The following is a 24,219-nucleotide window of genomic DNA, read 5'->3' on the forward strand; positions in this document are numbered from 1 at the left end:
GATAATTTGTGGACTTGCCAAAATTTACCTTCCAGTTCTGGCCACCACATACGTACAGCTCTCCATTGTAGGCAAAGGCTGAATGCCACCAGCGTTGTTCTGGAAGAAGCCGTGCAGAAGGCGTGCTCAGCCAGCAGTCTGTCTGCGTGTCAAACACTCGGACATTTTGGTCATCACCCCCGTTACGCCCCCCAAAAACAAACATCTTTTTCCCGATGATGGTGGCAGAGTGAAATGCTGAAGCAGGTGATAGAGTTCCTCTGGTGTTGATTAAAGACCAGACCATTGTAGCAGTGTCCATCTTGTGCATGTCATCAGTAACTCTATGAGTTTGGGTCATTCCTCCATAGATATACATGACCTTCCCCAAGACGCAGGCTGAATGGTGATACCTCGCCTCTGGAACAGTTCCAGAAACCTCAGGCTTGACCCATCTGTGGGTGTCGACATCAAATGCATAAAGCGTTTTGTCGCGAACACCTTCATCCACCTCCTTTCCCCCCCATATGTAGACAGTACCGCCTATGAGCACAGCTGTGTGGCTGTGGCGCGTGGAGGGAACCTCAAGGGGACGTTCTCCTCTTGTAGTCGTCACTCGGGGCAACGCCCTCCATCGCAAGGACACTGTGTTGAAGACGTAGGTGCTGATCTGATCTTTTGGCGTCCTACCTCCAAACGAGTACACCTTACATCCCACGGCAACAACGGCAACAACAGCAAAATTGAGGCCATTTATTTTCGCGTTTCGCAGCTTCACTGTGTAGTGCAACATGGACAGACTGACACTATTTCAAGTAGAATTTGGTGAACCCTGCTCCAAAACAAGAGTCTTCATTGCGTGCGCTACCATTTATATTGGAGGCCAGTTCTATATGACGCCGGACGTCTACATCATAGACTCTATGACATCGTACTATGATGTCACAGTAATGTGAGGTCATAGAATCTCCATATCTGGGCAATGTTTCAGCCCATATATATGGAGCCCACAAATCGTGCTTCCAGTGTAAAAATGTAGATTCTAAAACATCTATACAATAACTATTTATTTGTTTCCGATATTCCAGCTGTTTATATGTGATATCACCGCAGGTCAGAAACACTATACACAGTACACTATTACAAGTATTTTAAAGTTGAGAAATGGCGCGAGCTGGCTGCGGAGAGAAAAACGTATCTCTCTGTGAATGAGAACAAAGATTTGGCTAAGCTTAGCTGAGCTGCACCGGGTGTGCGTGCGTAGCCTTCAAAATACATTGGTAGTGGAATTTCTTCAGGTGTTCCCAAGTAAAAAAGTTAATTTTGATCCCTGATATACTATGTACAGTAAGTACACAGTGCATAACCCAAAGTCTGCAAATACTTTGTGAGTGCTCACATCCCTGGGCATGGACAAGTGTTTTACCTAAACCTATTTACAAATAAAAGGGCATCGGAAAGGGTTCATGCATTAAATTAAATTACAACCTGGCATCCCAGTCACACCTACGCGCACTCACCCCAAGAAGTCACCGTCGGACACGGTCGACTCGATCGTCTCACGGCTCACTCTGCTGTGACTCTCGTGGCTCAAGTCCGCTTGAGACATGAGCCACAGATCTACACGCTGCGAGCTTGTAGATCTGCTACTTTTGAAAAGTCAACATATAAATGGATAAAGTGGTTCAAATGATTGTGACGCTATGTTAACTACTTTTGCTGGGGACCCCCTGGAACCTCCCTGAGGACCCCTGGGGTGGTCCCCAGACCCCACTTTGAGAACCAATGACCTAGCCTACCTGTGATGTGACAATAAAGATGATTGTGATGATCTCTACGACCTTGTGTCACCATGTAAACCAAGTCATGTGACAATGAAGTCTTTTTTTTATTCTGATTCTTTGGACCCCACCCTCTCTCTACCCACAGGAGCCCCGGGACCCCCTGGAGAGCCCTTCATCACCCGCTACGGCTCGGCCCTGACCATCCACTGGGCCAGCGGAGACCCCGGGCGCTCCCCCATCACCCGCTACGTCATCGAGGCCAGACCGTCAGGTAAGACGGTGGTTCCCATAACGTTTTAACCAACTATAGGGCCCTATCTTTTTAACCAATCTAGGGCCCTGTCTTGCAAACATATTTAACCCATTCAATCCGAGAACGCAACTGTGTCATTTTAGATGTCTTTGGCCTATTCAAAAATAGCAGATCTGCGATTTTTTTTTTTATCGTGAAAATTTGTGCAAATCTTTAGTGTTGATTTTGTCGACTAAAACTACCTTTTTTCACTGACGAAAAACTAAATAACTAAACTATGATGACTAAAACTAAGACTAAATATATTGACAATTTCGTCAACAAATACAAACTAGACTAAAATGTCAGTGAGGGTCTAGTGGAGAAGAGATCCAGTAGAACTAAAAGACAAGTCCTTTTTTTTTTTGGTTGCGCTCAGGTGTTGCGCTCTGAAAATAGCTGATCTACAAGCTCACAACGTGTCGCACTGCGACGCATTGTGAGCTTGTAGATCGGCTATTTTCAGCATGCAACCAAGTGTAAAATCAGAAATTACGCCTCCATCAAGGCACCGCCAAAATACATTTTAGTCGACTAAATCAACTGTAGATTTAGTCGACTATAATCTTATGCTATTTAGTCAACTAAAACTAGACTAACAGTAAACCTTTTCAGATGACTAAAATATGACTGAAACTAGATGGAACTTTATTCAAAAGACTATGACTAAAACTAAATCAAAATTGGCTGTCAAAATCAACACTCAATGCATACATACTTTTTTGTAATTCAAATCTTTGCTTCTTGGGGTCCTTGGAACAACATTTTTTGAGATCCTTGACATGAAAAAGTTTGAGCACCACTGATATTATAGCGACATACGTTTTTCAGAAACCAGTTAGGATTTAGAAGACATTTGTTCCCGGATTGAATGGGTAAAAATAATGAAAATAGCCGATCTACATCCAGTTGTGAGCTTGTCGATCGGATATTTTCAGCAAAAGCTTTCCCCGCAATTCGGATGCAAAGGGTGGTTGTATTTTGTCTCCCTGCTCTTCTATTGAGACATTTAGATCGTGTCAAAGGCCATGCCTCACCTAGACACGGGATCTGACATGAATTTTGACCTGATGGTCAATATTGAATTTTTATCCCCTGAGCAAGCAGGCAGGCTCTCTTAGGCCTCGTACACACAGTTAACCCATTAACTCTCTCAGTACCACAAAACAAGTTATCCCGAGTTTTTTCTGAATGCCCTCAGTGCCAAGAACGAAAATCCCGAGTTTTTTGGAAAATAATTTTCAGAACCCAAGATATCGTGATCCGAAGATTTGCTGCTCCATTCACTTCTTGTTTAACTTATAACTGAAAAAGGCTGTATCTCGGCTCCTGAGTACCTTTTTTTTTACTTAAAAATTGCAGGCACAGTATGAACTTTTTATTTTTATTTCATTGGCACTGAGAGAGTTGACCTGGAACGTATCTGTGTCTCTATAGATTTATTTGGCTATTCAAAAATAGCAGATATACAAGCTCATTTTTTTTACAAAAAACTGTTGAATCTGAAGGAAAAAAATGAAGAATCACCTCAGGTCTTAATGGGGGGGGGGGGGGTGAAGCCGTTTCAATTCATTCCCTATGGAAGTCACATGGTTTTGAAGCGCCGACTTGTGTCATGGCTTCACTCCTCCTGCCCTTACGCTCAATGGTAAAAAAAAAATATCAGCACTTGCGAAGGAAAACCTTTTCAAATCCGGCGTAGAAGAGAAAAGTTACATAGTGCAGCCTCAATTTTTGAAATTCCTGATTGTTTCATTCATGGAAAATTGTGATGGTTATTTTTTGTGTTTGTGACATTTTCTAAAGTTTTTGAAATAATAATAAAAGTAGGAAACTGAAAAAAAGGGGATATTTACTCGCAACCCACAGCAATGGGTTCCGTGACCCCAAAAATGGGTCCCAACCCGCTGTTTGGGAAACACATGGATGGAAGGACGCGGACACACACAACAGCCATCTGTCAAAAACCTGAAACCTTCTATAGAGATAGATAACACCATTAATGAAAGTGGTGGGAAGTGTAAACAGATGCTATACCAGCCTGTGCACGTGCGTGCGTGCACTCTGTGCCGTGCTATGAGCTTGTATATCTGATATTTTTGAATAGCCAAAGTATAAAATAATGGTTAAAAGTGGTTAAAATCTAAAATGACAGATGCTTTCCCAGTCTTCTCAGGGTTAAATGGCAACAAATTGCCACTCAACGTCCTAAAATCAGTGGTGTAAAGTAACTAAGTACATGTACTCAAGTACTGTACTTAAGTACAATGTTGAGGTATTTGTACTTTACTTGAGTATTTCCAATTTCCAATACTTTTACTTCTACTCCACTACATCTCAGAGGCAAATATTGTACTTTTACTCCACTACAATTATTTGAAAACTTTAGTTACTAGTTACTTTGCAGATATAAATCATTACATTATAAAACATACATTAACCACTTCAGCCCTGTTTTATACCTAGGCTATTTGAAAGTAGCCGATCTACAAGCTCACAACGCGTCGCATCGCGACGCGTTGTGAGCTTGTAGATCTGCTATTTTCAAACATGTAGTACTTTTACTTTTGGTACTTTAAGTACATTTTGATACCAATACTTTTGTACTTTTACTCAAGTAGATGTAGAATTCCGTACTCTTACTTGTAACAGAGTACTTCTACATTGCAGTATCGCTACTTTTACTTAAGTAAAACATTTGAGTACTTTTTTCCACCACTGCCTAAAATGTTGATGGCATCACTAGTACAGTTATACAAACGTGGGTGCGTGCACGCACGCGCGTGCGTCCGTGTGCAATATGTGTATGTGTGCGTTCGTTCGTGCGTGTCATCTCTTCCTTAATGGACTATTGATTGCAGGGCTGCAATTGAGACAAACGGCATCTGGTTTCAGGTGTGATTGACAGTCCATGACAGGCCAGATGATGATGATGGATATGGGGATACTCCCTGCAGGGACAGATGGATTTTTAGACCAAAGGTTTCCCAAACAGTGGGTTCGGGACCCATTTTGTGGGTCGCGGACACATTTTTTACGGTTCGCAAATAAATATGCTTTTTTTTTTTTTTTTTTTTTTTTTTCAATGAAAGTCAATAACTTTGGTATTTAAACCTTGGAATTGGCTCAATGGTATTAATGATTAATTAACTATGTTCTCAATAAAGGGGTCTCTAGGGAATCTTTATGAGGTTCCAAATGGACCCTTACAGGTTTCTAACTCTGAACCAAATGAACCCTTACAGGTCCATTTGGTTCCATTTGTACACTCTCAGAGTGAATAATACGTTATCATTTTGGGGGTCCTGGGCATATACTTTGGCTATTCAAAAATAGCAGATATACAAGCTCTTAGCACGGCACCGAGTGCCGCGAAATGTTTGCTAATCTTTGAATATATATATTTATATTTAAAGCGAACATTTTTAACCCAAATCTTTGCTTCTGGGGATTCTTCAAAATAATGTCTTCTAAATCCTAATCGTTTTTTTTTTTTAAAGAATTATGTTGCTATAATATCATTGGTTCTCAACCTTTTTTTCCATGTTAAGGTCTACCCAAAATGATGTGTATTTGTCTGCGGACCCCCATCTCCAAAAGCAAAGATTTGAGTAAAAAATGTTCGCTTAAAAAAAGATATATTCCAAGATTTGCACAACTTTTCCAAAATAGCAGATTTACTATGAGCTTGTATATCTGCCATTTTTGAAGAGCCAAATAATAAAATAATGGTTAAAGTGGTAACACAGATGCGTTCCCGGTTTTAACCGGGAAAGCATCCGAGTCATTTTAGATTTTAGTGTTAGCCTTTCAAAAATAGCAGATGTACAAGCTACTCGCTGAATGCTTGTACATCTGCTATTTTTGAAAAATCTTGAAAACATTTTTTGGCATTATCTTCTCTTTTGGGGGTCCCTGGCACAAAACATTTTCAGATGGGGATCTGCGGCCAAACCTATACAGTATATCATTTTTGGGGGGTCCTTGGCACGAGAAAGTTTGAGAACTACTGATGTAGAAGGCATTTGTCCAATCAGCCTTGGGCCTTAATGGGTTAAGTACGAGCCCGGGGGCGGCGCGGGTGGGATAAAGTTGTAAAACGTGTGAATAAACGTCAATATGCCTTTTGACAACATGCTGTTTTTTTTTACCGTGTTTATTTGATATAAATCCAGCGGGTCGTGGCTGGCAGCGCTCGGGGCAACTCATAATATCAACAAATGTTATGCGATCCATCAATTTAAGTGAGGCTGTAACATTTAAAGCGGGCCTATAGATCATAAACGGTGAGCAAAGACTTTGGTAAAAAAAAAAAAAAAGTGTGAGAGCTGCATGGCTGAGTGGCTGAGAAAACAACATGAATGAGGCTGATTTCAGGGTTCACTTCAGTTCAGACCAGTTTAACCCATTAAGACCGTGGCATTTTAGATTTCTTTAGCTGTTCAAAAATAGCAGATACACAAGCTCATAGCGCGGCACCGAGTGCCGCACTATGAGCTTGTAGATCTGCTATTTTTTGAAAATTCTTGAAAAGCAAATCTTTGAATATATATTTTTAAGTAAACATTTGAAACTCAAATCTTTGCTTCTGGGGATTCTAATGTCTTCTACATCTTAACAGTTTTCTGAAAAAAACGTAAGTTGCTATATATCAGTGGTTCTCAAACTTTTTCATGTGAAGGACCCCCAACATTATATGTATTTGGCCGCCGACCCCACCCCCCAGAAGAAGTAAAATGTTCGCTTTAAAAATATATAAATATATTCAAAGATTTGCACAAACGTTCACGATTTTTCAAAAATAGCAGATCTACAAGCTCGTATATATGCTATTTTTTTGATAGCATAGCCAATCTACAAGCTCACAACGCCTCACAACTGTCTTTGGAACCGAGTCAAACTAAATGTAATGCCTCAACTCCTACAATTCCAAGTGCTTCTCAGGGCGGCGGGTCCCCAGTTTATATAAGATTATTTTGGGGGGTTCGCGGCCTGAAAAGGTTGAGAACCACTGGCCTACATTACCCAGAATGCCTCTGTGTTGCAGACGAGGGCCTGTGGGACATCCTGATCAAGGACATCCCCAAGGAAGTGACGTCACACACCTTCAACATGGACATCCTGAAGCAAGGGGTCAGCTACGACTTCCGGGTCATCGGGGTCAACGACTACGGCTACGGCTCGCCCAGCCTGCCCTCTCCATCCATATCCGGTGAGAGAGACGCACATTTCATTCAGTTCATTTATTGCAGGTTTCTCAACCGGCGGCTCTCGACCAAAAGGAATCTACTGATCCACTGATCTAGATTCTAACCAAGCTGTCTCCCTCCCTCCCTCCCTCCAGCCCAGAAGGTGGCGCCGTTCTATGAGGAGTGGTGGTTCCTGGTGGTGGTGGCTCTGGTGGGCCTCATCTTCATCCTGCTGCTGGTCTTCATCCTCATCATCAGAGGGCAGAGCAAGAAGTACGCCAAGAAGTCCGACTCAGGTGGGTTCACACAGTCACACCACTGCCTCTCAACAGGATTTGCGCAAGATTAGGTCCAGACACACAGACGAATACACACACACACACAGACCCTCTTCTAGATGACTATAGACTCCTGCAGAGTCATGCCATAAAAAGGTTTAGCACAGTCGTTCACAAACTTTGCAGCTCTCCTCGGACACCAAATTAAGCCCATTTTAAAAAATGGAGAGCAAAAAAAATAGTTTCTTCAACGAGTGAAACAACACAGTTTTTACCATTGGAATTGCATTGTGGAACGTACACGTTGTTACATTGTGTGGGTTTATTTCGTGCAGGTCATTGCGACAACCACCGATCTTGTGAAAAATGACATCTGGGCCACCAAATATTCTAGACTTTCCGCGATTCTGACAATAATCATATTCTTTGAGACTCATCCTAGTTTTTGCCTAGGATTTGTGTAGGCAGAAGGATAGACAGACAGACAGACAGACAGACAGACAGACAGACAGACAGACAGATAGATAGACTTTTATTTATTTTTTGGTATAGGAAATAAAAAAGGGATATTGACTCACAACCCCCAAAAAATGGGTCCGGACCCACTGTTTGGAAATTGGTTTAGAAACTGGTGTAGAATCAGTGGTTTTAGATAAATGAGCAGCTGTTGTATATCTACCATTAGCGATGCAACATGTTCTATTGAAGTCACATCAGGAACATTAAACACTATGATGATGAGAGCTGTCTGAAACCTGGAACATCTGTTTGTATCTCAGGGATTCTTTAGCAAAGCAATCTAACACCATTATTTTGGGAAAACTGTGACTACGTGTTGCTGTACCGTTGCTACAGGTGTTGCTCATAACATCCACTTAGCTAATTATACAGCATGGCAAACGCTTTTGCAACCTATAGCCCTAGTATGTCAGTCTGTAACTATGAGAGTGTACAAAGGCACATGTCCATTTGGTTCCATTTGTACACTCTCAGAGTTAAATTAAGCAAAAGTAGTTAACATTAAGAGTCACAATCATTTTAACAATCACTTTATCCATTTGTATGTTGGCTATTCAAAAATAGCAGATCTACAAGCTCACAGCGGGTCACTTCGTGCCACGCCGAGAGCTTGTACATCTTGTATTTTTGAAAAAATATTGAAAATGTTTTTTTTAACATAAATCTTCTCTTCTGGGGGGTCCCTGGCACACAAAACATTTTCAGATGGGGGTCCGGTCCGCGGCCAAATACATATCAATGTGTAGTGGGGGTCCTTGACACGAATTATGTTCTATTTCATCCCTGCTGGCCGCCAGAGGCGGTGCTTAAAGCACTGAATAGTTCCCTTCGCGCATGCACGAAGGGAACTATTCAAGTCATTGGTTCTCAAAGTGGGCATGATAGATTAGGCACCAAATGGACCCTTATGGGTCTGTAACTCTGAGAGTGTACAAATGGAACCAAAACGGGTCCATTTGGTTCCATTTGTACACTCTCAGAGTTAAATTGACATAGATTTTACAATATAAATTGTGGTCCAAGTGATAGAAATGCCATTAAATGGGGGTCTGTAGCCCTAATGCATGTCAAACTGGGGGTCCTCTTGAAATTAAAATGGTTGAGAATCACTGCTAGAGGCGTAAAAAATCTTCTCTTATGGGGGTCCCTGGCATATCTTTTGAAATGGGGGTCCGCGGGCTAATAAGTGTCAATTTGGGGGTCCTTGACACGAAAAAGTTTGAGAACCACTGCTTCAAGCACCGCCTCTGGCGGTCATTCGGGACTCATAGAACCGTGGTTACATACATAACTATCGTTTGAGAAACACTGGCCTATAATTCATATCAAACAGGAGGGTCCTTGAAATGAAAAACGTTGAGAATCACTACTTTAGCCAGACAGACAGACAGAGAAAGAGAGAAAGACGGGTTGGATGGATGAGGACCCTACTTGTTTATTCTGCAGCACTGACATCAGCGGGGGCCATTTCCCCTGGCTCAGCACTTCTACTGCTATATGGGCCCTCTAGCTGCCAGGGCTGTCTGTCTGTCTGTCTGCCGGCCGGTCTGGGGGCCGGGCAGCGGAGGCCATGGGAGGGGAGACCCCGTGAGTCCATGCCCATCTCTCTGACTGATGGAGGGAGGGAGGGAGGGAGGGAGGGGGGGAAAACATACAAGAGAGTCCTTCTCTTTCCAACACAAAGACGGTCTCACAGCCTCCCACCATGCATGGGCCACACTGCCAAGAGAAAGCACTGGACCGACCCACCGCTCTCTCTCTCTCTCCCACGTTTACTCTCTCTCTCTCTCTCTCTCTCTCTCTCTCTCTCCACGCTTTGCTTTCCCCTATCGTTCTGTGTATCTCTCTGTGCATGCTTTTCACCATCTTTCACTCTCTCTTTCACTTTCTCTTTCATTCTTTCACACTCTCTCTCTCTCTCTCTGTCTCTCTAAGTTTGTTTCTCTCTCTCACTCTCTCTCTCTCTCTTCTCCCACTTTCACTCTCTCTCTCTAGCTTTCCCTGCTTTTCTTCCCTGTCAGAGTTGCTGTTCCCTGTCATTCATTGTATTTGTGTGTATGTGTGTGCGCTTTTCTCCAGCTTCTCTCTCTCTCTCTCTCTCTCTCTCTCTCTCTCTCTCTCTCTCTGTTTGCATAACCACCACTTGACCTCAAATAGTCCCTCTAGAGCAGTAAAAGCCAGCAGAGTTCTAATCCAGCTCTATATGGAGTGGGTAGGGGTGGGGGGCCTCCTCTCAACGCATTGCGCTGTGAGCTTATAGATTGACTATTTTCCGGCAAGCAACACCGGCACGCAACAAAGCAGAAATGAGGCTTTACCATTTAGGCGTTTAGCAGATCCTCTTAATCCAGAGCGATGTACAGTAAGCAAGGTAAACACATACACAGAGACAGTGTAGTGCCTCTGTAATCTAAGGGTCGTGGATTAACCAAGAGCCTAGCATGAGTCTAAACATTATAATATGAAAAATAAATAATCTGTACATTGAAACTATACACACACTATAGCAGGGGTCTTCAACGTTTTCAGGCCAAGGACCCCCTAGCTGAGAGAGAGATGAAGCAGGGACCCCCTACTCTATATTGTATAAAATTGTGTTTCAGATTTAACTTTCTTTGTTTACTTGGCCTGCTCTTTTTTTCCCTCTACACCAAACACCTCTTTGCCAAAAAAATAGCCGATCTACAAGCTCACAACGCCTCGCAGCGCGAGGCGTTGTTATCCTTAGAAAAGGGATGCTAGGGTTCAAGTGGTTAAGGTAAAAAAAAATCCTATCACACAAACATTTGGCGGACCCCCTGTAGTAACTCTGAGGACCCCCTAGGGGTCCCGGACCCCCTGTTGAAGACCCCTGCACTATAGGATGCCAGGTCAACAAATGAACCTCGCATCTGTCTAAATAACATGCTATCTAAAGACATTTTAACCTTTGCATACGACTGCGTGGTTGTCAAGGCTAGGTCAAGTGCTACAGGCTTTCACTTGCAATATCTCTCTCTCTCTCTCTCTCTCTCTCTCTCTCTCTCTCTCTCTCGGTCCATGGGTTGAGATAACGGACCCTTTGTGTGGGACATTGTGGGAGTTTGCGCACACACAGATACAGCATGTATATGCTTTAATGACCAGGATACAGTGCCGGTAATGAGGGGATTGTACATACATAGTAGCTGCGATAAAGACCTATTCATTCAGTGAATCGCTGGTTTTGTGTAATTGAGGTGTTTATGCTTCCATTGTGATGCGTGCATCCGTGCATTTGTTTCATCTGCTCATCTACGCAAATGTTCATCCATAAATGTTTCCGCATCCATTCACTCTCTCACACATGCACGCACGCACACGCACGCACACTCACTCACACGCATGCACGCACACACGCATGCACGCACGCACGCACGCACGCACGCGCACACTCACTCACTCACTCACTTCTTCATTCATGCACTCACTCACTCACTCCCTCAGTAACTCATTCAGTAACTCACTCACCTAGTAACTCACTCACTCACTCACTCACTCTTTGTTCATGAACTCACTCACTCACTCACTCACCCCCTCCCTCCCTCAGTCAGTGATTAACGGTTGGTTGTGTGTGGTGGTGTGGCCTGTGTTGTGTTCACACAGTGTCTCTGTACGTGTCTACAGGTAACAACAGTAACTGCAACGCGCTGACGCACGGCGACATGGTCAGCCTGGACGAGGGGCGCTTCCCCGCGCTGGAGCTCAACAACCGACGGCTGTCCGTCAAGAACTCCTTCTGCCGCAAGAACGGCGTCTACACCAGGTTGGTGGTCCGCCGTGCACACACACACACACACACACACACACACACACACACACACACACACACACACACACACACACACACACACACACACACACAGGTTTAACAAAATGTAGCACTATTATTATTATTAGTGCACTCATAGACATATCTACACACACACACACACACACACACACACACACACACACACACACACGCACACGCACACGCACACACACATCAAACAAACTCCCTAAAAGGTTTGATATGTTTACAGAGGATAAGTGATGTTTGAAAGGCTAATCAAACAACAATCTGGAAAGGTAATTGAGCTTAGCCGATGGAGAGAAAAAAAAGACCTAAAAAGTCCTCTGTGCTCTGTGTGGAAAGTTTACGTTCCTCGTGACAACTCGGGACGGCCTCATTAAACCTGGCCGTTTTCCACTGTAAAAGCGGATCATTTATGAGCGAGCGTTTCTCCTCCCGAGGCGAGTTGTCTGTATTCCAGTGAGTGGCTAAATAGGCTGTAGGAGGAGGTCATGACCCGTCCAATGTCAGTCACGCTGACAAGCACCTGGACACTGTATTGTATGACTCACAGTGTTGCAGTGTTGATTTTGACAGCAAATTTTGATTTAGTTTTAGTCATAGTCTTTTGAATAAAATTCCATTTAGATTTAGTCATCTGAGATGTTTTAGTTTTTGTCTAGTTTTAGTCGACTAAATATCATAAGATTTTAGTCGACTAAATCTACAGTTGATTTAGTCGACTAAAATGTATTTTGGCGGTGCCTTGATGGCGTCGTAATGGCTGATTTTACACTTGGTTGCATGCTGAAAATAGCAGATCTACAAGCTCACAAGGCGTCGCGCTGTGACGCCTTGGGAGCTTGTAGATCTGCTATTTTCAGAGCGCAACACCCGAGGGCAACCAAACATAAAATGACTTGTCTTTTAGTTCTACTTCTTGAGTCACTCCCTAACATTTTAGTCTAGTTTTTATTTGTTGACGAAATTGTCAATATATTTAGTCATAGTTTTAGTCACCATAGCTTAGTTTTTATGTAGTTTTCGTCAGTGAAAAAAGGTAGTCGATGAACATTTTTCGTCATAGTTTTAGTCGACGAAATCAACACTGCAGTGTTGCCAGATTTTGAGAGAGAAATGAGCTACCTGGTCTATGAAAACAAGCCCAAAAGAAGCAACTATAGGCCACATGAACGCTTTGAACCTATATGCATAAGCTATTTGAAAACAGACGATCTACAAGCTCGATCTACAATGTGTCACAATCAGCTTTTTTTCAAAGGAAATCTTGAAAGATTGATATTTTTGAAACATTTTAAATACACAAATCTTGTACCTGGCACAACATATTTTCACATCTGTGGCCAAGTACATCATTAATTTGGGGGGTCCTTGACATGAAAACATTTGAGAACCACTGATTTAAACAACATTTAGGAAAGAAGCCCAAATAAGCAACTATACACTTTAGAAACAAGCCCAAAAAAACCCGCTTCCCATAACTACCAATATTTACGGGTGACATTGGAGCCCAAAGTCGCTTATAATAAGCGGACCTGGCAGCACTGATGACTGGCAGCATCCCAGAGTACTCCTCAGGGAAAGAGGAGTCACTCAGTAAATCACATTTTGCAATCCTGTGCTTTCCATTAGATCAGGGCTTCTCAAAACGCTGTTAAGGACTGAGGCCGGCGTTAATTTCATCGACTACTGTAAAATGATGGCGAAAAATGTTCGTCGACTACCTTTTTTCACTGACGAAAACCAATTAAAAATGAATGAAAACTATGACTATGACTAAATATATTGACCCTCCCTCCCTAATATGTTACTGAGGGACTAGTGGAGAAGAGATCCAGTAGAACTAAGACAAGTAATTTTATGCCGGGTTGTGTGCGGGTGTCACGCTCCGAACATAGCTCTACAAGCTCACAATGCGTATCAGACGCATTGTGAGCTTGTAGATCGGCTATTTTTGGCACACAGCTAAGTATAAATCAGACAGGGTTCTGAGACGTTTCCCATCAAGGAGAATAGTTTTTCAACATTATAAAACTTCCTTTAATTTGGCGAGTAGCAAAATGGTTTTCTTTATTTTTACTGAAGACAGAGACCTCGCACAGTAATTCAGTGTAATTTTCGGTCTATGAGAATATCACAGCGCCTGGCAGAGCGTTATAGAAAGAAACTCGCTAACGCTCTGGACCAGAGAGCTATCATCAGCGTAGCATTACAGCGTAATAATGCACATGCATCGTATATCCACAGATTAGCTGATAACATTTGGACGAAGGCAGGTGGCCTCTGATGTTTGGCACACAGGAATTAGCCTGTGTGCAGTGGTGGAAAAAGTACTCAAATGTTTTACTTAAGTAAAAGTATCAATACTGCAATGTAGAAGTACTCTGTTACAAGTAAAAGTCCGGAATTCAAATTTTACTTGAGTAAAAGTACAAAAGTATTGGTATCAAAATGTACTTACAGTACCAAAAGTAAAAGTACTAAAATATTTGAAAATAGCAGATCTACAAGCTCACAACGCGTCGCGATGTGACGCGTTGTGAGCTTGTAGATCGGCTATTTTCAAATAGCCTGGGTATAAAATGGGGCTAAAGTGGTTAATGTATGTTTTGTAATGTAATAATTCATATCTGCAAAGTAACTAGTAACTAAAGTGTTCAAATAATTGTAGGGGAGTTAAAGTACAATATTTGTCTGCGAGATGTAGTGGAGTAGAAGTAAAAGTATAGACAATTGGAAATGCTCCATTAAAGTAAAAGTACCTCAAAATTGTACTTAAGTACAGTACTTGAATAAATGTACTTATTTACTTTACACCACTGACTGTGTGTTTGTGTGCACGTGTGCGTTCGTGCGTGCGTGTGTGAGTGCGCGTGCACATGCATTCACGTACATGCATGTGCTAACACAAAATCATATTTCTCTCACCTGTGCTGCCATATACAGGTGCACGCCTGTGCGTGCACCTGTATATGGCAGCGCAGGTGAGGGAAATATTTTTTTTGTGCACGTGTATGTGTTTTGACTTGTGTGTGTGTGTGTGTGTGTGTGTGTGTGTGTGTGTGTGTGTGTGACCTTGGAGATAGGATTAAGGGGGGGGGGGGGGGGGTTGGGGAGCTTCCAGGCTGCATAATGTTATTGTGTGTGTGTGTGTGTGTGTGTGTGTGTGTGTGTGTGTGTGTGTGTGTGTGTGTGTGTGTGTGTGTGTGTGTGTGTGTGTGTGTGGTGCAGGCAGGCAGGAGGTAGTAAAAGAATGCACAGATGTACTTTCATATTCAGCGCTCTTTGAAGTGCCAGCCCTCCGCTCAGATGTAGGGATCCGGACACCTGAGCCCTACGATTACAGATGAATGTTGTATCTATGCTCTCTCTCTCTCTCTCACTCTCTCTCTCTCTCCTGGGTTCAAATCCCCCTGCATTACTGCATCAGAACAGGATCAAGGAATATAACGGAGTCGTCAGTGTTGGTTAATTTGCTTCTAATTTAGAACCAGCTGTGTTCTCTGATAGCGCTGGCAGGTGCTTTCTGATGTTTGGGAACCCTTATTAAAATTATAGGCTCATGGTTTATACCGGTATCCTAGTTTATTTTTCTTTTCCTTTTCCTTTTCTCCCCAATTAAGTCATTATGCCAATTATTCCCTCCCCACACACATGTCTGTGTTGTCACTGCTGTTGTTATCCTACTGACTCATCTGCCAGTGAGGAGCCCCCACCGAGAGGACGTAGAGAGCCTTCGCCCTTCGTCCTACTCCTCCCGCCCCCAACACACCCTGCTGACATGTGCCAGCAGGGTGAGGATAATAATAATCGGATAATTTGAAAATCGTTGTTATCAAATTATTGGCTTAGTAATGCGACAAAAACAGAAAATAATTCCATGAATTCAAGGCCTCGTGGGGTGTGTAAATGATAGAAAATAAGTCATTTTTTTTGGGTGAACTACTCCTTTAACACTGAGCAATTTGACCGTGTGGGGATTTCCACTTATTCACGGCTTAACCTGAACACCCAGCAGCCATCTGGTCTTCCAGTACAGGTTCAGACAAATCAAACAAATTCAAACGTAAAAAAAAGGAATTTCAAAGCTATATATTTTTTTACTATCTTAAAAATAAACATCCGTCAAATGGCGTAATGTCATTACCCATAATCCTCTGGGTGCTGCTGAGTGCAAACATGTCTATATACAAGCAGCCAGGCTATACTGTCTGTGGAACATGTCTGGTTTCACCAGATATGGTGCTGGCCAAATCACCACCACATGCAGAGGACCTTAATCCCACTACAACTACACGCATGCACAAACGCGCGTGTGTGCGCAGTGGTGTACAGTAACTAAGTACATTTACTCAAGTACTGTACTTAAGTCCAATTTTGAGGTATTTTTTTACTCTACTGGTGAATTTCCAATGTTCAGTACTTTTACTTCTATTCCGTTACACCTCAGAGGCAAATATTTTACTTTTACTCCACTACAATTATTTTTAAAACTTTAGTTACTTGTTACTTTATAGATTTGGATTATTATTCCAAAACATACATTAGCCACTTTTCGGCCACTTGAAAATAGCCGATCTACAAGCTCACAATGCGTCGCATTGTGAGCTGGTAGATCTGCTATTTTCAAAAGATTTTTATACATTTGAAAACTTGTGAAATGCGACATTCTGCACAATGACTACTTTCTACTTTTGGTACTATAAGTACATTTTGATACCAATAGTTTATTCGTACATTTACTCAAGTCAATCTTTGAATTCCGGACTTTTACTTGTAACAGAGTATTTCTACATTGCAGTATTGATACTGTAAAAAAAAATACTACTTTTTCCACCACTGCGCACGCACACACGCACATCTAAGTACACACAATCACACATCGCACCCCACACACACTACACACCTGACACTTTACATATCAAGAGTGCACACACACACACACACACACACACACACACACACACACACACACAAACATATATACACACATACATGTACATACACATACATGTTCCGGGTGGCAGCTGAGGCTTATAGTGGCTAGAGAGGTCGTCTGGTAATCAGTAAAAGTACAACTTTTAAATCTTGTGTACTCCTACGTAAACCTTGAATGTTGACATGTGTAGCATGTAAAAAAAACTGTTTAGAAAGCATTAAACGAGTAATTTTGGTTAGGTAAAGCTTTTAACAAAGTATTTTTATGACTCGTCTTGTCTCGTCTTAAACCCTTTCGAACGTATAATGATTATGTTCCAACAGATTACGTAAGACTCTGTGGCAATCCGGGGGCTTCTCTGTTGCGTTGAACTTTAACACCAGCATTACACAGAACAGATCCAAGATCTCTAGCTTCCCTGATGAATGTTTTATGGCAGTTACATTGAGGGCTGATCGAGGGGGGATTACGGCAGCTTTGGGCCCCCGTGTTGCTTTGTAGCTGTTGCTTAGCAGGCTTTCCACGCTGTTTTCTAGCCTTGCTTTATGCCCTTTGTGGACAGAGAGAGAGAGACAGAGAGAGTCCGCGATGGAAATGGAGTGCAGATTATGTTTTTTTAACCGTTTAAGGCCGGGAAGGGAAACGCATGTGTGTCATTTTAAGATTTATTTGGCTATTCAAAAATAGCAGATATACAAGCTCATAGCGCGGCACCGAGTGCCGCGCTATGAGCTTGTAGATCTGCTATTTTTTGGGAAAAATCCTGAAAATGTATTTTTTAACTCAAGTCTTTGCTTCTGGGGGATCCCTGGAACAAAATATTTTTAGATGGGAGGGGGTTCGTGGTCAAATACATATTATTTTGGGGGTCCTTGACATGAAAAAAGTTTGAAAACCATTGATAATATAGCAACATAAGTACAAAAAATAAATAAAATAAAAAACTTTAGGAAAAAAGTACTTTAGGATTTAGAAGACATTTGTAAAATCCCCAGAAGCAAAGATTTGAGTTAAAAACTTTCGCTTTAAAAAAGTATATATATATTCAAACTAAAGATTTTCACACATTTTCGTGATTTTTCCAAAAAAAATAGCAGATATACAAGCTCATAGCGCGGCACTCGGTGCCGCGCTATGAGCTTGTATATCTGCTATTTTTATATAGCCAAAGAAATCTTAAAATGACACAGATGCGTTCCCGGTCTTAAAGGGTTAAAGACTGGTTTTAAAGTCTCGCAGAGAGAGAGAGAGATGAGTGTGCGGAGCTCTCGAACGCTACGGTAAAAGACATGTAAATGAGTACCTACAGCAGGGCTGTCAAACTCATCATGTCAGGGTTGAGGGCCACGTTGTGCAAAAACATGGCTTTAATGAGGGCCGTGCCAGTTGCCCGCGTTCACTAAGACATTGCCTTAAAGGTTTCATGACGTTCAGTTTTACCACACATTAAAAGTCTTTGTCATGGTCCTTCAAACGTGTATAGAAAGTTCTAACAAAAAAATCCACTCCATTGATCCATGGCAGGTGTTTTTCTCTCATATTTATAAAGCCTTTTCAACTGCAATGAAAAAATAAATCTTTGCCTGCGGGTGTCGCTGGTGAGGGATTTTGCCTGTCAATCATCGCCTCTGCTCCCCCCCCCCAAAGGAAAGGATAGGGGAGGGAGGGGCGAGGAGGAGAGTGGGCGGGATTAATCGGCTGTGACCTCACTGCCGAAGGGCCAAGCTCAGATTACTTTTCAGCCTAATTATTCAGAAAACCCCAGACCACAGAAAATCCACTGAATGTTCAAAGTTCAGATTTTTGGGGTGTAATTGAGGTCATAAAACCCCCCAAAAAAACATAAAAAATTAAAAAAGTGAAAATTAATGTCATAGAACCTTTAAGTTTTTCAGCCTGTTGTCTCAGTCACTGCTATAACTACAGTATGCGTTGTGAGAGTGCGGTCTAGCCAACACCAACTCCATGCCCTCCACACTCTCGTATGTATGTAGCATCAGGGTCTTGAGCTCTACAGTGTTGTTAGTGTGTAGTGATTTAGACCCGGTAAAAACGGCTGGGGGAGAAGCCACCCCCCCCCCCCCACCGTATCTTGTAATGGATTCCCCAATGACAACTCTCTGGGATGTGGCGCCTCCAGTCCACCACATCCTTGAGAAAGTACTGATAAATAATTCACATCTCGCTCAACGGCCAATGTGAGTGAGAGAGAGAGAGAGAGAGAGAGAGAGAGAGAGAGAGAGAGAGGAGAGAGAGAGAGAGAGAGAGAGAGAGAGAGAGAGAGAGAGAGAGAGAGAGAGAGAGAGAGAGAGAGAGAGAGAGAGAGAGAGAGAGAGAGAGAGAGAGAGAGAGAGAGAGAGAGAGAGAGAGAGAGAGAGAGGAGTTAATGGAGGCTCCTCTGTATTTTTAAACAGCCAGTTTATCATAATCTCCCCAGAGGGGCTTCAACTCACAACAATAGCATCTTCTCACATCAAGCTACAGCAGCGTTTCTCAACTTTTTCAGGCCGCGACCCCCCCAAAATGATATTTCTTTTTGTTTACTGTTGAGCAGTGGTGGAAAGTAACTAAGTACATCTACTTAAGTACTGTACTTAAGTACATTTTTGAGGTATTTGTACTTTACTTCAGTATTTCCAATTTCCAATACTTTTACTTCTACTCCACTACATTTCAGAGGAAAAAAAATTTACTTTTACTCCACTACGATTATTTGCAAACTTTAGTTACTAGTTACTTCTCAGATATAAATTATGATATTATAAAACATACATTAACCACTTCAGCCCTATTTTATTCCTAGGCTATTTGAAAATAGCCGATCTACAAGCTCACAACGCGTCGCATCGCGACGCGTTGTGAGCTTGTAGATCTGCTATTTTCAAACATTTTAGTACTTTTACTTTTGGTACTTTAAGTCCATTTTGATACCAATACTTTTGCACTTTTACTCAAGTACATTTTTAATTCTGGACTTTTACTTATAACTGAGTATTTTTATGTTGCAGTATTGGTACTTTTACTTAAGTAAAACATTTGAGTACTTTTTCCACCACTGCTGTTGAGTGAGAAAACAACGTTGCACATTAAACTAATCATCTGGGGACCCGCATTTTTTGAGAACCACTGATCTTTTTTTTACATGGTGGGGGGGGGGGGGGGGGGGCAGGTGTCTGGCTACAAGCAATTCAATTCAATTCAAAGGAGCTTTATTGGCATGAGAAAATATATACGTTTACATTGCCAAAGCAAGTGTCAAAATATAATAAGAACTGTTGAAAATGGGGAAAGTATATACAGTTGGAGGGGGTACAGCTTTGTGCAAACAGAGCTATGTCACATTGCGTCGTTATATACATACATATATATATATATACAGGGACAAATACCAGCAATCTTTTGCAGTCACTTTGGGACAAATAGCAAATATTCTCAAAACTATTTTACTAGTATAAAAATAAAACTCAGATTTAAAGTGACTTTAAAGGTAGCAGTTCTGTTTCTATGTGCAGCAGGTCTGCAAGCACTGCTAAGGAATGTGAGCTATAGCGCTATAGGTCATGCAAGAGTGCGTACAGCGCAGGTTTTTGGGAGTGAGCACAGATACGAGTTCAAGGCTGTGATTGGGAGTGACTGCATGCTGGGGGGGGGGGGGGGTCAGGTTTAATGAGCTGCATGGGAATGTATAGGAATACCAGGGTGGGGGGGGGCCTTCCCTTTTGTTATTCATTTCAAAGACGCATACATCTGCATATATGTACATGTAGCACCTTTCTATGCTTAATATGGATGGACGGTGTTAGCACAATGCAAATACTTTGGTGTCGCTTGTTGTGGAAATTCAAGAGATTTTTTAAAGAGGTTTTATTTGTGACTCGCTCACACATGTACAGACATGACAGCTGACCTCTTCACTGTCACACTTCTCTTCACTTTTTTGTAAAGTCTTCCTGTAAACTTGTAAAGCTTGTAGATCTGCTATTTTTTGGGGGGTGGGATTTAAATTTGTGCTAATCGAAAATCGAACATTTGTAACTCAAATCTTTGCTTCTGTCAAGGGCCTCCAAAATTATATGTATTTGTTCACGGACCCCCATCTCAAAATATGTTGTTCCAGGGACCCCCAGAAGCAAAGATTTGAGTAAAAAAATTGCTTTAAAAAATGTATATATTAAAAGATTTGCACATATTTTCACGATTTTTCAAAAATAGCAGATATACAAGCTCATAGTGCGGCACTCGGTGCCGCGCTATGAGCTTGTATATCTGCTATTTTTGAATAGCCAAAGTTCAAAATAATGGTTAAAGTGGTTACACAAGGTGCGTTCCCGGTTTGAATGGGTTAATATAGGATTTTTAAACCAATGACTAGTATTAACAAGAGCTTGTGACTAAATGACGACTACATTGGATCCACCGGAACAAGCTTCTTCTTTTTTTCCATTTACTGAAAAGTAACAGTTTTGGACATACAAGGTTTCCACCCGATAGCAATATTGTACAGAGAATGTACAGAATAATATGATGGGAGAAAAAAAATCAAGTTTAACAGCTTCACAAAGTACATTATGTGAAGCTTTAACCTAAAAGAAAAAAAGAAAAAGAAAAAAAAAAGGTTTGTTCCATCAATATACTGTGTAGTCAATGCTTTTGAAAGATAGTGTTTTAAATGGAAAGTGTTTAAAAGTCGATTCATCATATAATAGCTTTCTATTAAACTGGCTGAGCTGAGTCAGCAGACGGCGGGAATTATTTGACAAAGCCTATAATATTAATAACAGCCAGACTCTCTAACAGATGTCAAACAAGAAGCAGAGATATAGGCCAGCTCTATGTGATTTAATACTGAACAGAGGACAGTAACACAGTACATTTAATTGAGTACTGCACTTCAGTAAATTCCTTTTGAGTGTCTGTGCTTCACTTGAGTTGTATTTTTGAATACCTTTGACTTTCACTCTATATTAAAGCATCTACTTCAGTATACTTTGACCCAAGTATAATAGTATATATACCCAAGTATATATCTGACTGAGCAACAGATACTAGTTGACAACATATTCGCATTGGACATTGGACATTTGTAAAATCTGTTGTTCCAGGGACCCCCCAGAAGCAAAGATTTGAGTTACAAATGTTCACTTTTAAAATATAAATATTCAACGATCTGCACAAACGTTCACAATGTTTCAAAAATAGCAGATCTACAAGCTCATAGCGCGGCACTCGGTGCCGCGCTATGAGCTTGTAGATCTGCTATTTTTGAATAGCCAAAGTATAAATATAGCTCAAACACACACGCACGCGCGCACCTGCACACACACACACACACACACACACACACACACACACACACACACACACACACACGCACACACACACTGAATGAGTGAGAGTACCACTAGATCCCCAAGACAATGATATAACTCAAATATATTGCACATTAATGGTTCTCCATTGTAAACGTTTCAGCACCACTCAGGTTAAGTGAATTAGCCGTAATGTGGTTAAATTTAACCCAGTGGACATAATTGAATTGTGTGTCTCTGTCCATGATTTCCCTGGTGGGGGTGGAGCCAGTTCAGGTTCTGTCGTCAACAACAACACACACAAAACCCCTGTCAAAAGCATACAATATGTACCCCCCCATATACTGTGTGTGTGTGTGTGTGTGTGTGTGTGTGTGTGTGTGTGTGTGTGTGTGTTGCGTGTGCGCGTGCGCGTGTGAGCTATATATTTATACTTTGGCTATTCAAAATAGCAGATCTACAAGCTCATAGCACGGCACCGAGTGCCGCGCTATGAGCTTGTATATCTGCTATTTTTGAAAAATCTTGCGAACATTTGTAACTCAAATCTTTGCTTCTGGGCGTCCCTGGAACACAAGGTGTGTGTGTGTGTGTGTGTGTGTGTGTGTTGTGTGTGTGTGTGTGTGTGTGTGTGTGTGTGTGTGTGTGTGTGTGTGTGTGTGGTGTGGTCATGTTGTGAGCTTTTAGATTTTCTCTTTTTTCCCCAATAGGAGGGGTTAGTAGAGATGTATTTGTGGGTCTTACTTTTGGTCTCTCTCTCTGGGCCACTCCAGACTGATATATAATATAACTTCACACCGTGCTCCATGTGGGCTGCCTGGTGACACAATACCAGTCTAAACCTTGCTGGTGGTGGACAGTAATTGTACTGTATCGACAGTAAATGAGTACTTTGTCCACCACCGAACATCACCCTCCATTATGAAGGCTTCACTTCATAACGGAGTCACAGAGCGCTGTGTGCTTTCTTTGACGTTCCAACAGCCTCCCAATCACAGGGAATTATTCATCTCAGGAGAGACTTGGCTGTAGGCGAACCCACTCATGGGGTGTCCCATGATCCTCATCAAGTCGTTAAAATAAATTCTTAACCGTTAAAGCTGGAAATAACAGATCTACAAGCTCACAACATGCCACAGCGAGACACGTTGTGAGCTTGTAGGTCTGCTATTTCTGGTTTGCGATACCGGTGTACAATGGCATAATTTATACACACACAGACACACACACACACACACACACACACACACACACACACACACACACACACACACACACACACACACACACACACACACACACACACACACACACACACACACCACACACTCACCTACAGTAGACATGTGTGTTTAATGCTCAAAGACAATCATACGGTGTAGAGTACGTCTGACATAAATCACAGTAATTGGCAAAGAATCAAAGCTCTACAGATGACATGCCAGAGATCTTCAACCCCCCCCCCCCCCCCCCCCCCCCCCCCCCAAGATGATCGGTTTTGCTGTATCTGAATAGTGACAGTGAGTAGAGAGGGAAAGGCAGGAGAGAGACCGAGATGATGACGTTAAAAAAAAGGGTTCAGATTTGAACGCTGACCAGCTGTGGGAAGGACTTGATATCGTTGCAATCGGGCAGAAATATCTCCATATTTGATCTGTCTTATGTTCTTTTGTGACTTAATGCCCTACTTCATTATACAAGGGTGATGCACAAAACTAGTGAAAATAGTCATGCAAATGTAATTGGTATTTATTCCAGAACACAATCGATTGATTGATAATTAAAATAAACTGAAAATGCACACAGCCCGCACATCGCAGCCCACCAGCATGACCACTTCATTGGTCATGTCGGTGAGCGCTTTCGAGATTTTCACGTGGGCCCTGATCGAGAAAAGGTCAGGACCACTAACATAAATCAAGCGAGCAGTTTGTGACAGTCTGCCCCCTCCATCCACCAGCTTCTTTCTGTCATTCCATCCCCAGGTCTCCTCCCAGGCCCAGCCTCCACTACTCTGACTCTATACATTCCCTCTGCACCTTAATCCCCATGTATAACGCACAAACTTTTTTTTTTTATTATTGCGCTATTTTTCTCTCTAAGCACCTTAACGTCT

The 24,219-nt window shown here is 42.0% G+C and overlaps 1 protein-coding gene across 1 annotated transcript in view; it reads left to right on the plus strand.

Annotated features, from left to right (window-relative positions):
- The window catches only part of LOC311060681 (protein sidekick-2-like), a 216,801-nt gene that overhangs the window by 170,798 nt on the left and 21,784 nt on the right, over positions 1–24,219 (plus strand). Inside the window, exons 38-41 of the mRNA XM_084078960.1 lie at positions 1,909–2,034; positions 7,103–7,267; positions 7,400–7,540; positions 11,666–11,825. Coding sequence (XP_083935086.1) covers positions 1,909–2,034; positions 7,103–7,267; positions 7,400–7,540; positions 11,666–11,825 — 592 coding nt within the window. The remainder of the gene's footprint in view (positions 1–1,908; positions 2,035–7,102; positions 7,268–7,399; positions 7,541–11,665; positions 11,826–24,219) is intronic.

Source organism: Gymnoscopelus microlampas, assembly GCF_963454915.1.
Source record: "Gymnoscopelus microlampas genome assembly, chromosome: 14".
Classification (NCBI taxonomy): domain Eukaryota; kingdom Metazoa; phylum Chordata; class Actinopteri; order Myctophiformes; family Myctophidae; genus Gymnoscopelus; species Gymnoscopelus microlampas.